Source organism: Phodopus roborovskii, unplaced genomic scaffold, assembly GCF_943737965.1.
Source record: "Phodopus roborovskii unplaced genomic scaffold, PHOROB, whole genome shotgun sequence".
NCBI classification, from domain to species: domain Eukaryota; kingdom Metazoa; phylum Chordata; class Mammalia; order Rodentia; family Cricetidae; genus Phodopus; species Phodopus roborovskii.
In genome coordinates, this window is record NW_026125295.1 from 10,693,515 (window position 1) to 10,709,863 (window position 16,349).

The window sequence follows — 16,349 nt, forward strand, 5'->3', positions numbered from 1 at the left end:
ATATATGTGTGTGCATATATATGTATGTGTGTATGTATGAGTGTATGTGTATGTATGTGTGTACATATATATGTATATGTGTGTGTATATGTATGTATAAGTGTATGTATGGGTGTATGTATATATGTATGAGTGTATGTATATATGTGTGTACATATATATGTATGTGTGTGTATGTATGTATATATGAGTGTATGTATATACACTCATGCCTAAGCTAGCTCTGGTGGTTCATGCCTATAATTCCAGCCTTTGAGAGGATTAGACAGGCTTGCCCTGAGTTCAAGGCCAGCCTAGCCTACAGTTTTAGAAACAACCCATTTCTCTTTTTTTCACCACATGTATTTGTGCTGAGTAAATGAAGAGGAGCATGTTTTCCTTGTAGAGAGCCCATTTGCTGAGTTAGTGTGAAGCTGGCAACCGATAATGAGAGTGCACTCCTTTCGATCAGTTGGCGGAAATATTTTAGTTTTCAGAAATGAACTTGTTTCTCCCTTTCCCTTTTTAGACAGAGAGAAGACTAATTACATAGAACATTTCCTGGAAGCAATGCTATTCTTTAAGAAGTCTGAACAGGAAAAGAAGGTAGGAAATTGATTTAGGAAAAGGGATTCAGGACATCTTGGTTAGCTTTCATTAGAGTGACACTCATGGTACCAGATGTATAAGGAGAGGCTTCTTACCTTTGAGTTTAGGGTCGGTACTTACTCCCTGCTGGCTTTATAAGGGTTGAGGAAAGCTGGATTGCTTCTCATGTTTAACTGAATCCTGAATTTCTTTAGTCTCTGATAGAAAAAGTTACCCAACTAGAAGACCTCACCCTCAAAAAGGAAAAGTTTATTCAGTCTAATAAAATGATTGTGAAGTTCCGAGAGGACCAAATAATGCGTCTGGAGAGGCTCCAGAAGGAGGCACGAGGAAGCTTCCTGCCGGAGGAACAGGACCGTCTGCTGTCAGAGCTGAGGGATGAGATTCAGACTCTTCGAGAGCAGGTGAGTGCAGTCCTGCTATGTTTCCAGGAAGGCACTCTAAAGCAGTATCAAGTGTTCATGTGACTCGCTCTCTAATGCAGTGGAAAGTGCCTTGAGGGAACTTGACTGGCCATGTGAGCTGCCCAGTTTCTTTTCCCCTTAAGCTGAAGACAAAAAGACAGACCAGTGATTTGTACTCTGCTGAAGCTGTCATTGCCCCAGTCCCTGTAGAGTTGAGCATATTGAAGGTCTTGTCCCTCGAGAGGATGAGTAGGTAGCAGAGGCACCATGTATGTTTAATACATGTCCAATCAATAGGATAAATATTTTTACTCACTTTTATTTTATATATTTTCTAGCACTTTGCCAGTTAAGGTGTTGTGGAATGCAGTTCAGTCTTAGTGATAGGCATTTCCCCCTTCTCCCTTCTTTTTTTAAACATTTATTTACCTGTATTTTACATGTGTGGGTGTTTTGCTTGCACGTATGTCTGAGTACTGTGTGCATGCCTGGTGCCTGAGGAAGCCAGCAGAGGGTGTTGGATCTCCTGGAACTGGACTTAGAGCCACATGGGTGCTGGAAGTTAAACCCTGGTCCTCTCTTAACTGTTGAGACATCTCACTGTCCTCTTAATTTTTATTTATTTATTTTCCTGTGTGGGGGGGGGGGGGTCAAACCCAGAGCCTTTTGCATGCTAGGCTCTTGCTGTGCGCCTGAGCTACATCCTCAAGTGTGTTAATTCCCTTTGTGAAGAGGTTCTCCTATTGCACACTTCTGGGCTTCCATCGTAGGTGGCTTGGGTGGAAGTTGCAAGCAAATTAATGTAAACATATTTGAATATGTCCACCATTACTGAGCCATTTTCTATGGAGGCTGCAGTAGAGTACAGCTGGGATTGCTGTGTTGTGAATGGCTGTTAGAGAGGCCAGTTAATACATGAAGTGTGTGGTTTCTCTCAACGTCACAGGTGGAGCACCACCCCAGGGTTGCAAAGTACGCTATGGAAAACCACTCCCTCAGGGAAGAGAACAGGAGACTGAAATTATTGGAGCCTGTGAAAAGAGCCCGTGAAATAGATGCCCAGGCTATTGCAAGACTAGAAAAGGCTTTCTCTGAAGTGTCTTGCAAAGAGAAAAACGACAAAGGTAAGAAGTGATTGTTGTGAGAAGGGACTGTGGAGCAATGACTTGAGTGGGTGAAAGCTCCAGCTGCTCTTCCAGAGGACCCAAGTTCAATCCCGGGTACCCATGCGGGAGCTCACAACTGTCGGTAACTCCATTCTCACAGGGAGTCTGGCTTTCCTGGGCACTAGCAATACATGTGGTGCACAGACACACTTGCAGGAAAAACACCCACACACATAGGATTAAAAAAATAATAATAAACAAAAAAGTAAGAAATGAGTCTGTAGGACTGGAAAAATAATGTCAGTAAGGTGCTCGCTGTGTAAACATGGGGACCTGAGTTCTTAGAACTCACCTTAAAAAGGTGGACTTGTAATCCCAGCACTGGGGAGGCTGAGACAGGTTGTGTTAGCTCCCGCCAGCCTGCCTCGCCCTAGGAGTTGGTGACCTGCCCCCAGATGCTGCTCATTTCCGCCATAGCTACAGCTTTTGAACTTCCCTCTTTGACACGCGCACCCAATAAAAGCGCTGCCCTCACAGTTTTCTCTTGCTCTCTTGCCTGTCCTGTCTGTCTGTCTGTCTGCCTGTCTGCCTCTCTTGTGTCACCTTTTTCTCTCTTCCCTCCCCCAATAAACCTCCTGTGAGTTCTCTTATCGGCCCACCCTGGCCAAACCAACACAGGTACCAGTTTTCTGCCTGTTTTATCCTTTTGGGTTGATCCTGGGATTCTCTAGCTAACCAGGCTAGCCCCTTAGGAAAACCCTTAAGCCAACTAGAGACCTCCTCTCAGAAAAGCAAAGAGGGAAAGTCAAGGTGGTGGCTTCTGAGGAAAAACACTCCGGGCTGATTTCTTTCTGGCGTGTGCACAGCTCACACACAGAGAAAGAGGAGAGAACATTTATAGCGAGGTGTATACCCCTGGAATCCAAACACTCAGGCGGCTGAGTAATAATGAGTTCAGGTTAATCTGGGCTTTGAAGTGAGTGAGACCCATGCCCACCTCTGAAAACAAACCAGAAAGGAAAAAGAGAATTCAAAGCAGGGCTGGAGACACAGCTAAGTGGTTAAGAGCAACGCCTTCAATCCCAGCACACGAGGCAGAGGCAGGCAGATCTCTGTGAGTCGAGGCCAGCCTGGTCTGCAGAGTGAGTTCCAGGACAGCTAGAGCTGTTACACAGAGCAACCCTGTCACAAAAATAAACAAACAACAACAAAAAACCCCAACAAACAAAAAGACCTAAGTTCTAAGGCTGGGATTGTAAATTGAAGATCAGCCTCTGCTATATAATGTTTCAAATGTTTCAAAACAATAAACATTTGCAGTATAGGCTTTTCACTTGTTCTTTTCAACCTGGTGGGTTAATTTATTGCAAATGCGTGTATTTCTTTATCTACCATGTTTTCTTTTCCCACTTCACAAAATAATAAATTATTCAGGCTAATCACTATACCAAGGAAATGCCTGTAATATTTGTTGTTTTGATACAAGATTTATTCAGATACTAATTTTTATATGTGATCATAGCCAAAGGCTAAAAAAGTGATAACAGTTTTTATTCAGTGTGCTAGCTTTCCATTCCTGTGACAGAATATCTGGGGGGGGGGGGAGATCGACTTAAAGGTTGATTTATTTGGTCTGAAATTTCAGGGAATTCTGTCCATCCTTTCCAGCTCTATTTTCATGTCTGTGGTAAGGCAGAACTTTGTGGCAGGGAACACCAATGCTGCTCAGCTCATAAAACAGAGAGATTTAGCCAGCCACAGGTCAGAGCCCTAAAATCTAATCAATGCCCATGAAAACAAACTAGAACAGCTCCACTAGGGTCATTTTAAATCCAGATCATAATGGGAATTTTCATGTTTGAAGCATAGGAAATTGTAAGTTTTTTACTATTCAAACATAGTTGAAATGTTTGTCAGTTTCCTTAATGTCTGTGCAGTGTGAGAAAGGTCAATGGGTCAGATTCAAGTTTCTCCAGTGTTTAGTTCTGCTATTCTGATTACAATGTACATACTCTGTAGAGTGATTATTTCACTCACTCTATAGATCAAGCCAGTCTTGAACTCAGACATGTGGCTGCCTCTGCTCAGCTTTTTTGTTTTGTTGGTTTGGTTTTGGTCTGGTTTGATTTGGTTTGGTTTCTTCATCTTGGTTTTTACATTTCCCTTGTCTAAGCCTTCTATTATTCTGTTATGACTTAGTTAAAGTAGATTCACAGTTATTTGGGTGTGGAGAAACTCAATTTTATATGCACGGTTAGGAATATAGTTTTACCAGTTTTCTCTTCTAATTGGTTGCCTGTTCGCTCACAGTGGCTAGTAGCACCAATTTTTACAAGTTCTGCTGTGCAAGTGTTTCCCTGTCTATCACCATGCATGTTGCTCATTGGTCTCCCTTAGTTCTTTTTCCTAGGGAGCAGCATGTTGCCTTAATTACACTTCCCCACCCTGTGGTCTCTGCCTCTCGAACACAACTTTGAGTGCCCTTGCGGGCACACTGCCGCATCCTGTGTCTCGTCTGGCATCCGTGTTCTCCCACTTGTCCTCCTTGTGCCTCAAGACAAACTCGGAAGAGAGCCCAGACGCCTGCTGTTGCTGGGCAGTGGTGGCACACACCTTTAGAGCCTGCACTTGCAGGGCAGAGGCAGATGGTCTCATTGAGTTCAAAGCTAGCCTGCTCTACAGAGTGAGTTCATGGACAGCAGGGCTGTTACACAGGACTGTTTCGAGACTAGGGAAACCCTGTCTTGATAAACCAAAAAAAGAAAAGTGTCTTGTTATTTTTGTCTTTCAAAGACTGACGTGGTCCCCTTCTTAATAGGTCTGCAAGGATTTTCTCCCAAAGCACCGAAAGAACCAAATTCCTTCACAAACTCTGAGAAGTTAAAATCACAACTCCTGCAAATTCAGACAGAGCTGAATAATTCAAAACAAGAATATGAGGAGTTCAAAGAGCTAACTCGGTAAAGTGCAAACACACATGCCCAACACCTGTTTCCTTAATTCTTTCTATTAGTAATCAGTAATCTGGCATGCTACTTTAAAATGACGTTTTCTTCCAGCATCTGACTTGTTTTGTTCCACAGAAAAAGCACTTTTTTCTTGTAGCTTTTTCCTATAGATTTGATAGTAGATCATACAAATGTGGGCTTGCTTTTTTGTTTGATCTTGACACGTTTTCTCGGTATCTTTGGACCTGTACTGGAACTCAGTAGACCAGGCTGGCCTCAAGTCACAGAGATGCCTGCATCCTGAGTGCTGGGACTAGAGGCATGCGCTGCCACTGCCCGGCTTCATACAAATGTTTTAAGCAGTATTTGCCTGTTGAGTGTTAAGTTCATCTCATCTCTTTACCAGATTTAAATCATAGTTCCAGACTGAATCAAGATTTTTTGTTTGTTTGTTTGTTTTTAGAAATTAAGGATTTATTAATACTGTTACTTGGTGCTCGTTGTGTGAAGGATAAGCTATGTTGATGCTATAACCGAAGTTAACCCTAACCTAAAATGTAGAGAAGTCTCAGTTTTGTAAGTGACAGTATACTGGCTTGAACTTGAGCTCTACACGAGCATAAATTGCAATGTACTTAGAAATGTTTGACGTTGCCCATCACTTGAAGGAACTAAGTCTTAACAACATCTATTAGGAAAAAACAGCTAGAACTGGAATCTGAGCTTCAGTCTTTGCAAAAAGCAAACCTCAATCTCGAAAACCTTTTGGAAGCAACGAAAGCCTGCAAGCGTCAAGAAGTTTCTCAGCTGAATAAAATACACGCTGAAACACTTAAGGTGGGTAATTGGTGCAGCTATTCAAATTGGTCCTATCTCTTTTATTAGTAAAGATTATTTTCAAATACAGATGGCAGAACACCTTAGGGTTGTGATAGACTTCAGTGACAAGGCCAAGGAGGAGGAATAAAACATTTGGAATCAAATTCTAATTTGTCTTTAACCTTTAACTTTAGACAGTGTTTCTCAACATCAGAATCTTTCCCTCCCTCCCTTCCTTCCATCCTACCCTCTCCCTTTCCCCTCCCCCCTGTTCTGTTCTTTTCTTTGAGGCAGGGTCTCGTGATAGCTTTGGCTGTTGTCAAACTCACCCTGTAACCTACATTGTCCTGGAACTTTTGACTCTCCTATCAGTACTTGGATTACAGGAATGTGCCCTGTACCATGTACCATGTACCATGCACCATGCCCAGCTTTGCAATTCGCTATTTTTTTTTTAACACTCCAAGATGGGTCGTAGGGCAGTTGTGGAGGTGCAGAACTTTAGGAGGAGGCAGAGGCAAGCATCACAAAATCTGTGATTATAGTAATATATCACCATACCCAGCTTCAAGTTCCATTTTTTTTTTTAAATTTTATTATGACTTACATGCACCTATATTGACTGATGGGTTTATTTCCATTTGGTAATTTCTTTTCTTTTTTTTCCAGGGTGGGTGGGGTTTTGAGACAGGGTTTCTTTGTATTGCTTTAGAGCCTGTCCTGGAATTCTGTCTGTACACCAGGCTGGCCTGGAACTCACAGAGATCCTCCTGCCTCTGCCTCCCAAGTGCTGGGACTTAAGGTGTGCACGCCAACGCCTAGCTCATTTGGTCATTTCTATCCAATGCTTTTTTTACTTATTTATTTTTTGATAAACTGAATACAAATTTTTTTCCTATTCATAAAATCTCTATATTTTTTCTTTTGTATTAATGACTCTTTCCACAATCATTGCTCTGCAGATAATTACCACTCCGACCAAGGCTTATCAACTCAGTTCTAGAATGCTACCAAAATTAAGCCCAGAGGTGGGGAGCTTTGGTTTTCTGCACACACAGAATCCTAGCAGTTCAGATAACGATATATTAAATGAACCAGTGCCACTTGAGATGACTGAACAAGCTTTGGAGGCTGTTTCTGAAGAGCTTCGAACTGTGCAGGTAATACTTTAATTTTAGAAAAAAATTAATAGAATGTTCATTGAAATAAAATTTGCCTATTAGTTTAACACCCTATATAGTTTTTTGTTTTGCTTTTCCTGACAGGATTTCTCTGTGTAGCTGTCCTGGCTGTCCTGGAACTCACTCTGTAGACCAGAGTAGTCTCAAACTCACAGAGATTGGCCCACCTCTGCCTCCTGAGTGCTAGGATTAAAAGTTGCGTGCTATCATTACCCAACAACTCCCTATAATTTTTATGTTTACATATGTAAAGATTTCTGGTTTTTTTTTTTTTTTTTCTGAGCAAATTATTATATAGATCAAATTTTAGGGAGGTTTTAATGTATTTGAAATAATTTGAGGTTTGATTACATTGGGATCCCTCTAGTTAACTAAATTTTATCCCTTTGTCTATAAAAATTGGAGTGGATATCCCAAATTGGAAGTCTTTCCTATTGTAGGCCCAAGAGGCCCTTATGGTAAAATAACCCCATGCAGCTCTGAGGAAGCTCTTCAAAAGATGTTAGAGATGGGGCTGGAGAGATGCTCAGTGGTTAAGGACACAGACTGCTCTTCCAGAGGACCCAGGTTCAACTCCCAGCACCCACCAACATGGCTTCTCACAGCTCTCTGCTGTTTCAGTTCTGGGTACCCAGTGCCTTCACGTAGACATCCATGTAAGCAAAACACCACAGCACATAAAATAAATTATTTTTAAAGAGGAATTATAAACAAGCCCCTAGAGGGCTCAATGGTTAAGTCTAAAGTTTAAAAGTTCTCTAGAGGCCTCTAATTTTCTTCATGCATACACTTTATATACATATGTGTATACATGTGTACATGTTTACCCACCAAGCCAGCTTTCCAGTCTCCATATCCATGTCCTGTGTTTGTTTCTTTATTTATTCATACTCTTTTTTGTTTTGTTTTATTTTTGGAGGCATGGTTTCTCTGTGTAGACCAAGCTGATCTTGAATTCAGAGATCTGCCTGCCTCTGCCTCCCTAGTACTGTGATTAAATCCATGTTCTGTCACGCCTGGCTAGGGCTCTGTAATTTAATTCAGGGTTGAATATTAACCACCTTTGTTTGTGTTTGAATTTATCCATTTTGATATTCACAAATGTAATTTTGAAACACGGGCATGATCAGAATAACCTTTTGAAGATTTCTGGCTCCGGCCTTCCTTCCTTTGTTATGTTTGCTCCTGTAAGGGTTTAGTTTATTTCATCTCTTTAATCAAAAAGAGTATGGCAAGAGAGTTCTCTGAGCAGTGAGGCTGCTTTTCTAGAGGACCTAGGTTCAGTTTGCAGCACCCACCTACTGACTTGACACTTCCTGTAATTCTAGTTGCAGATGGTCTAGCCCCCTCTTCTGGTACCTGCGGGCACTGGGCATGCAGTTGGTACCCACACATACCTTCAAACAAAATACCCCTACATAAAACGTTTTTTTAATTAATAGTTTAAAATTTCTATTAGAGGCATTTTTGGTGACTGAAATGTGTCCAATGCAGGAACAACTGAGTGTTCTTCAAGTCAAGATGGATGAAGAAGTACATAAGAACCTGAGACTTCAACAGAGTGTTGACAAACTAGAGCACCATTCTGCACAAATGCAAGAGGTGAGGGTGGCAGCGAGGCCTCAGACAGTGCCGAAATATCCTCAGGCGTCCTGAGAGATGAGGGTATTCCTCCCTGGGACTCCTTCCCACTCTTGAAGTTCTTTTCATTTTTCCTTAATATATTTTCACTCTGATCCCATCTCCCTTCCCCCCAAGAAAAACCCAACAGTGCCAGATGACAACTCTCTTACCAGGCACTAGCCAATGCTTTGCTCTTCCCTGATAGTGACAGACATTCATCATAAGGTATACAAGTGGACTGTTTGTCCACACAGTCCTGTACCGATCTTGGATTGTGTCTGTCGTCTTCATTATAGTTCTGCTTGTTTTGTTTTGTCTTGTCCTTGACATTAGATACAGAAACGAATGATTTGCATTGTTTTGCCATACTTGTCCAGTATTTTCACTGTTTCCCACAGCTTTTTTCATCAGAAAGGAGTGATTGGGCCAAACAGCAGCAAGACCATCTTGATAAGGTGAATGACCTTGAGAAACAACTCCAGGACGCTCAGGCTAAGAATGACTGTAAGTTTGCACAGTGAGGACAGCCTAGCTCAGCATCTTTTTTCATCATTTAGATGAACTTTTTTTTCTATTCTAAGGGATTGCTTATTTTGTTTGTTGTTAGATAATTGCTCTTGGTAAAGCTATAATAAATAAAATGGGTTATAAGATATAATTTTCTTCAAGATTACTCACAAATAAATGTTACAAATGTTTACTTAAAGTTTAAGAGCTGGGAGATGACTCCATTGTCTCACAAGCTTGAGGGCCTGAAATTGGAACCTAGAACCCACACTAAAAACCTGGGTATGTTGTCACACACGAATCCCAGTGAGTTCAAGATAGGGGGCAAAAAGGAGCAGATCCCAGAGTCACTGGACAGGTCATCTGGTCCCCTTAGTAAAGCTCTCAGCCAGCGAAAGAGTGTCTCAAAACAAAAAAAGGAAAACACGTGAGCAGTTTACGAACATTTAAATCCGCACACACACATACATGGTCAAGCATACATGTACAAACACATGCACACACAAAGCATACACTGTGCTTTAAAAATGAAGTGTCTTCACTTTGCACGCTGAGTTCCATTAATATTGACAAAGCGAAGCATAAATTGTTTATGTACATTTCGCACTTTCTCTAGATTATTTTTCCCTTCATTAAAGCATTTTCAGGTAAGCTGGGAAACTCAGCACTTAGTAGTTGAAGTCAGGACATTCAGAAGTTCAAAGTCCTCATTGGCCACCCAGCAAGTTAGAGATCAGCCTGGGACACAGGAGACCCTGTCTCCAAAATATTTTCAGTAGTTTGTAGTGAAACTAGAAAATAACTTAATCTGGCTTTCAGCTGGAGTTTCCTTTTGAGACTAGAAGTGTTTAACCCATGTTGAGAAGCTCTGGTGTGTTACCCAAGCGTCTTCAATAGCTGAGAGTACCCTGCTTCAGAGAGGTTAAGTATCACGCGGTTTTCTTTATGTTAATAGTTCTGTTGCATGTTCTACAGGAAAGCATTCTTAAAATGTCAAGTTTCCTAAAATCGAGGAACAGATGTTAGTGCCGCCTGTTAGTAGTGCACAGCTGAATCCCATCACTCAGGAAGGTGAGGAGCTCAGGGCTATCCTGGCTGTGCAGTAAGAATAAGGCCAGCCTGGGGCAAAGGGAATGGAGGTGCAGCCATGACCTAAGGAAAGGAAGAAAGGGAAAATCGTGTTGTTTATTGCTCGGGTGTTGTTTGACCTTGCAGGGGTAAGGTCACGTTCATTTGCCTGTTTCATAAATGACGAGGTTGCATTTATCTGCTTCCTTTATACAAAGGACTGGTAAGGGGACCTGTTGAGACCTTGATTTCTTTTGTTTTCCAGTTTTGAAATGTGAGGTACATGACTTGCGAATTGTTCTTCATTCTGCTGACAAAGAGCTGTCTCTGGTGAAACTGGAGTATAGCACCTTCAAAGAGAATCAGGAGAAGGAACTAAGCCAGCTTTCCGAAAGGCATGTGCAGGTTCAGCTTCAGCTGGACAACACCAGGTAGAGCTGTCCTGTTGTTCAAGGTGCCTGTTTGGTGGTTCTCAATGCTACGTGAAACGTGGAAGTATAAGCCCAACACACATTGCATAAGCCAACAACAGTGTTATTTGTTAATAATTTATCCCAAGCAAGTGTTTTCTGTTATCCAATTGGCTTCACTACAAACTGGCCTTTTTTTTTTTTTTTTTTTTTTAAGTTTATTGCTTTGTTACTGTTTGTTTTTATTTTTCTAAGACAGGATCTCACTGTGTAGCTTTGGCTGGCCTGGAACTCATTCTGTTTCCAAAATGCTGGTATTAAAGGAGTGTGCTGCCACATCTGACCTAACCTCATGAAACCTTAATTTCCTTAGTTTATTTGTGAGACTAAAACTAGGTGAAAAGGGTAAAGAATCTACCGAGCTGTGTATTTAAATGCTACTACAGCCTCACCAGCCCCAAATAACTCACAGAGACACTGTATCAATGATAAAACTATTGGCCTGTTACTAGCATTTCTTATTGGCTACCTCTGTCTTAAATATTAACTCATTCTTACCAATCTATTTCCACGTGGTCTCATCTCACCAGAGAAAGGGTCAGACCTTTCTTCTCCCATGGCCTACATCTTGACTCCTCCTACTCCCAGAATCCTCCTTGTCTCCTAGTCCCGCCTATCTTGTCTTCCTATTTGCCAACAGGGTTTTATTCATTAACCAATAAGAGGAACATATTTACAGAGTGACATCTCCCATCATTATCCTAGCCTTTAAAATAAACTGGTCAAAATGTAATTATTCTTGTCTTTGGTTCTACAGTGAGCCACCTACTGGCCTGCTTATTCTCTGACACTGCCAGCTGTTCATGCTCCTGAGTGGCAGGGCACGTCATTGCTCTTTGTTTCTTACTAATTTTTGTTACGTGTCAGCATTCTTCACAACATGAACACATGCACAGGTTCCCTCTCTCCCTAATTCTCATCTTTCAGCAGCCACTTCATGGTCCTTTGTAATCTGCTGCTTCCGCCCCGCCCTTCAGTGTGCACAGGATATGGGGATATGGTTCTGCATCTGGTTAGCTGTGTATAAGCCAAGACATCTGTTTTGCATAGTTCAGAGATGAGATTATTGGCTTTTTTTTGGGGGGGGGGGGAGTGACTGCTGGATGCTGCACGTGACGCAGTGCGTTGGGGAAAGGAGCAAGGGGCAATGTAACCGAACAAGCAGCAAGCAGTTTGCTGAGATGTCATACTCTCTCTTGATTAGGAAGGAGCCATATTTTCCATCATAAAAACTGTTTCCCTAGAGTTAGACTTTGTTGTAATTGGCTGGGGTTGGATTATTGAGAAGACATGGGAATTCATGAAAGGCTGGTACCTGGCTAGAAACACTCAAATGAGCCTCATCCCCCATTGTGAGCTAGCTAGAAAGCTGCCAGTCAGTTAACCACATGAGCAAGGATGTGGAAGAGGTGCTTTGGGCTAACACTCCTCTTCCATCCACATCTTCTGGTTTAGTGGCCCTCACATGAGTACCAAGGGGCCGTTCACACAAGACCATGACAGCCCTCTGACCAATGTAAGTGGTTTGTGATAGAAAAACTTGAACTTCATAAAAACAAATGTTTGTACTTTCTGTTTCAAAATATCTTACTGTTTAAGATTAGAAAACGAAAAGCTTCTTGAGAGCCAAGCCTGCATACAGGATTCCTACGATAACTTGCAAGAAGTGATGAAATTTGAAATTGACCAACTTTCAAAAAATCTCCAGAGCTGCAAACAAGAAAATGAAACTTTGAAGTCTGATCTGCATGTAAGTGATGAACATTGTTATAACTGGTGGATGTGTCCTGGATCTCTGGTTCCTGTCCTGTGTCCTCTGACTTCCTGTACCAACCACAATGGTTAGTATTTGTTAACTGCCTGATGCTCATAACTGTTGCTTCAAACCTAATCTACAACTGTCTTTTAGAATTTGATGGAGCTTTTTGAGGCAGAAAAGGAACGCAACAACAAATTGTCATTACAATTTGAAGAAGATAAAGAAAATAGCTCTAAGTGAGTGCGGTTCATTCTTCCCATTGAGTAGAATATTGTTCAGTACTACATTCTTTATCTTGCTTTGGGGAACTTTAGGGTCTCGCTGTCTTGCATAGGCTGGCCTTAACCCTGAATTCCTGCTGCCTGGGTCTCCCATGTGCTGGGTATATAGTCACGTACCACCGAGTACAGCTTTCAGCTTGTGCTTTTCTTATTAACACGCTATGGACAGCTATTTGCAGTTGGGAATGCAGCTGACTAGCTGATCGCAAATAGAGTCAGGGCCATTTGTAAGTAAGTCACAGTATGAATTAATTATATGACAAATTATCCTTTTGTTTTGATTTTTTATTTATTATTGAAACGGGGTCTACCTATGAAGTCCTGGATGACCTGGGACTCAAGAGTCCCACCTGCCTGCCTGTGCTTCCTGAGTGCTGAGATTAGTGTACACCACACCAGGCTTCTGACTACCCTTTTATTATTGGGGGGCTAGGGGTGACTTTCATTTCTATATCTATCCATTTTTTTTCTGTTCTTCCCTATCCCCCCAGACTCTCATTAAGTCTCTCCTCCCTCCAAGTTGTGTCAGTGAGTCTCTGAGTAATCTCATGATCACACTAGGAGAGTAACTTGTCATTTGGCCCTGAATCGCAGCGAAGGTAGAGCATGTCCCTACTTCAGATATAGACAACTAACATTGGGTCATGCCCAGTGAGCCAGGTCTCTGCTGTGGGCGCTAGAGTACATCGATGAATGAGGCATCCCTGTGGCCATGGACTTCACATTCTGTCCCAGACAGATGGCAGTAAATGCTGAGCGCTGTGTGTTGATTTAGCAAATACCAAACACTGAAGAAAAGTAAAGAGTTGTGGCAAAAAAAATAACTCCTTCCTTAGTCGTCGACAAATACACTGACATTTCTGACCCCGTGGGAATATGCTGAGTACCCCATGATTTGCTGAGTAGACTTCATTTTGTGGCATCTGTTTCCTCCTGGGTGTGCACACTCCATTCACTTTTTCCTAATTCTTCTTTTCCAGAGAAATCTTAAAGGTTGTTGAGGCTGTGCGTCAGGAGAAACAGAGAGAGATGGTGAAATGTGAGCACCAGGTCAGCCTCTTGTCTGTAACTTCTATTCCTGAATCTAAAAAGCAAGTGTTTCAGCTTTCAGTGTTAGAAATCTCTAATAAAGAGACTGGACTTTTGACTTAGGTTTTTGTTGTTGTTGTTGTTAAGATTTAAATTTAGGCTTCTCCCCCTGAGGTACATCCCTAGACCTTGTTTGTTTGCTTCTCAGACAGGGTCTTTCTCTGTAATCCTGGCTGGATTGGAACTTGCTGTGTAGACCAAATTTGGCCACCTTTGGTTTTTTGAGGCAGAGTCACACTATGGCTACCCTGAAATTCACTTTATAACCCTTGTTTTCCCTGAACTCAAGATCCTCCTGGTCCTGCCTTCCAAGTGCTAGGACTGTGGCAAATAGCATGGCATCTAGCTATTTGTTAATATTTTGAATTTTCATTTACTATTGTTGTATGACACCACACCCAGTGTGTGTGTGTGTGTAAGTAAATCAGAGGACAACTGTGTCCTGAGTCATCTCACCAGACCCCCTTCTATTATTTTTAATTCTTTCTGACTCCCAGGTGGCTATAATAATAGCTGCCAGAGCTTACTTAGTGGACACCACAAAACCAGTCCAGGCCTTGTCAGAGCAGATTCTATGATGTGCAGAGCAGGTATTTATCAGCTTGTTTTGTTGTTGTTTTTCAGTATGTGTGGTTTAATTATTTTCTAAAACTTACTTGTTTTTCTCCACAGATGGCAAAAGTACAGAAACTAGAAGAAAGCTTGCTTGCTACTGAAAATGTGATCCGTTCTCTGGAGAAGTCTAGAGATTCTGACAAGGTAGATAATGTTTGAGTTTCTTGCTTGTGCACTTTGTTCCTTATTTTTATTGTTGTTGGTATTTGTTTGATTTTAGAGCCCTGGTTTCTCTATGTAGCCTGAGCTGGCATCATTCCTGTCCCCTGATCATTTCTTACCTCCAGGATGACTTAGAAACTGTCTGGTCCATGTGCATTTAGACTTTGTTGTTGTTGTTGTTGTTGAGACAAGGTCTCACTATATAGTCTTGAGTGGAACTTACTATGTGGACCAGGCTGACCTCAAACTCACAGAGCTGCACCTGTCTCTGCCTCCCTAGCACTAAGATAAAAGCTGTGTGCCACCGTGTCCAGCATACCCTGCTCCTTTAGACAGCTTATGTCACACCCTTGTCCTTTCAACCAGAATGCTGACATTACTCTGACCCTTTTCCACTGACTGAGTTCATGGTACAGAGTCTCAAATCCTTGTCATTGACTTTGTCCAAATATAAAGTGAGCATAATGGTAGATACCTAGCATATCAGCTGTTAGGAGACCGAGATAAGAAGGGCAGTAGCTACATAAAGATTCGGAAGTTAACTGAAACCCTGTCTCGAAAAAAAAAAGTTGTGGAAGGTAGAGCATTACATACTTTGCTAAAGTAAATTGACTTCATTTTTTTTTTGCCATTAGGAAGCAGAAATGGTTGATGTGTTAGTTACTTACTTATTGATGTGACCAAACAACTCCCCAGAAAATCTGTAATAGAAGAGATTTATTCTGACTCTTGAGGGTCGAGGCATGGTTCCATGTTGGTAGGAGCTCTTTGAAGCTGCTCACTGCACATCACTATGGGAGGCACAGCGAGCTTGGGTAGGACCTGGACTGCCTGTAACCCTGGTTGCCCCTTCCTCTGACGTGCTCAACAAGCTCCCAGAACAGCACCACTAGCTGGGGTTCAAATGTTCAAACAAGACTGTGAGGAACATTTCACACCCAGCCTGTAACACTTCATCGTTTAAAATCATCTCCACCATGTTACCATGTCACTGGGTTTGAAGATGCCGGTTTTTTTTGTTTTTGTTTTTGTCCTTGGCAGGAACTTGTCGCTAATCTCATGAACCAAATCCAGGAGTTAAGAACATCAGCCGGTGAAAAAGCAGAGACCATAGACACCCTGAAGCAAGAACTGCAGGACATGAATGTGAGTTCTGCCTGTCACAGGATGCCAAGCAGGGTGCGCAGTCACAAGCTCTTCAGGGGGCTGTCCCGAGCTTCACTGTAGAAGCTAGCTCCCAGAGGTCTTGTGCAATGTGCAGTGTGCACACTTGTGGACGGCAGCATTTCTGCCTCTCTGCACCAGCCAGGAACCATTGATTAGAAACCAACTGGACATTGCCAGTTACGGCTAAAGTGGGTTCCTTAATTGCCTCAAGAAAACAGGACATGTTTTAGTTATATTTTAGGTGTTTGTGGTATAGAGCTGTGCCCCTGATCTGAGACTCAATACCTTTTCCTGGAGTAGCTGTTTCTTAAGTTGAATGTTGATGCTTCCCCCTTGGTTTGGGCACAGGTGAAGATTCTCCTCTGCATCTGGTCTGCTCCAACATGGGGCAAAGCAAGCTCCATGTTTACCTAACACCTTTAGAACTCTCCCGTTTTTCATTGTCATATATGCTAGTCATTATTAACAAGGGCTGGAGAGATGGTCTAGTGACAAGAGCAACTGCTGCTCTTCCAGAGGGTTTGGCCCCTTGCCCACATTGGGAATCTCACAACCACCTATC

General features: G+C 42.1%; 1 protein-coding gene across 1 annotated transcript in view; it reads left to right on the plus strand.

Moving 5' to 3' along the window:
* Kif15 (kinesin family member 15) overlaps nt 1–16,349 on the plus strand; it is a 54,980-nt gene that overhangs the window by 26,767 nt on the left and 11,864 nt on the right. Inside the window, exons 12-25 of the mRNA XM_051202937.1 lie at nt 509–585; nt 783–992; nt 1,939–2,116; nt 4,917–5,058; nt 5,742–5,883; nt 6,828–7,025; nt 8,541–8,648; nt 9,068–9,173; nt 10,510–10,675; nt 12,314–12,464; nt 12,624–12,709; nt 13,735–13,804; nt 14,516–14,602; nt 15,662–15,766. Coding sequence (XP_051058894.1) covers nt 509–585; nt 783–992; nt 1,939–2,116; nt 4,917–5,058; nt 5,742–5,883; nt 6,828–7,025; nt 8,541–8,648; nt 9,068–9,173; nt 10,510–10,675; nt 12,314–12,464; nt 12,624–12,709; nt 13,735–13,804; nt 14,516–14,602; nt 15,662–15,766 — 1,826 coding nt within the window. The remainder of the gene's footprint in view (nt 1–508; nt 586–782; nt 993–1,938; nt 2,117–4,916; nt 5,059–5,741; nt 5,884–6,827; nt 7,026–8,540; nt 8,649–9,067; nt 9,174–10,509; nt 10,676–12,313; nt 12,465–12,623; nt 12,710–13,734; nt 13,805–14,515; nt 14,603–15,661; nt 15,767–16,349) is intronic.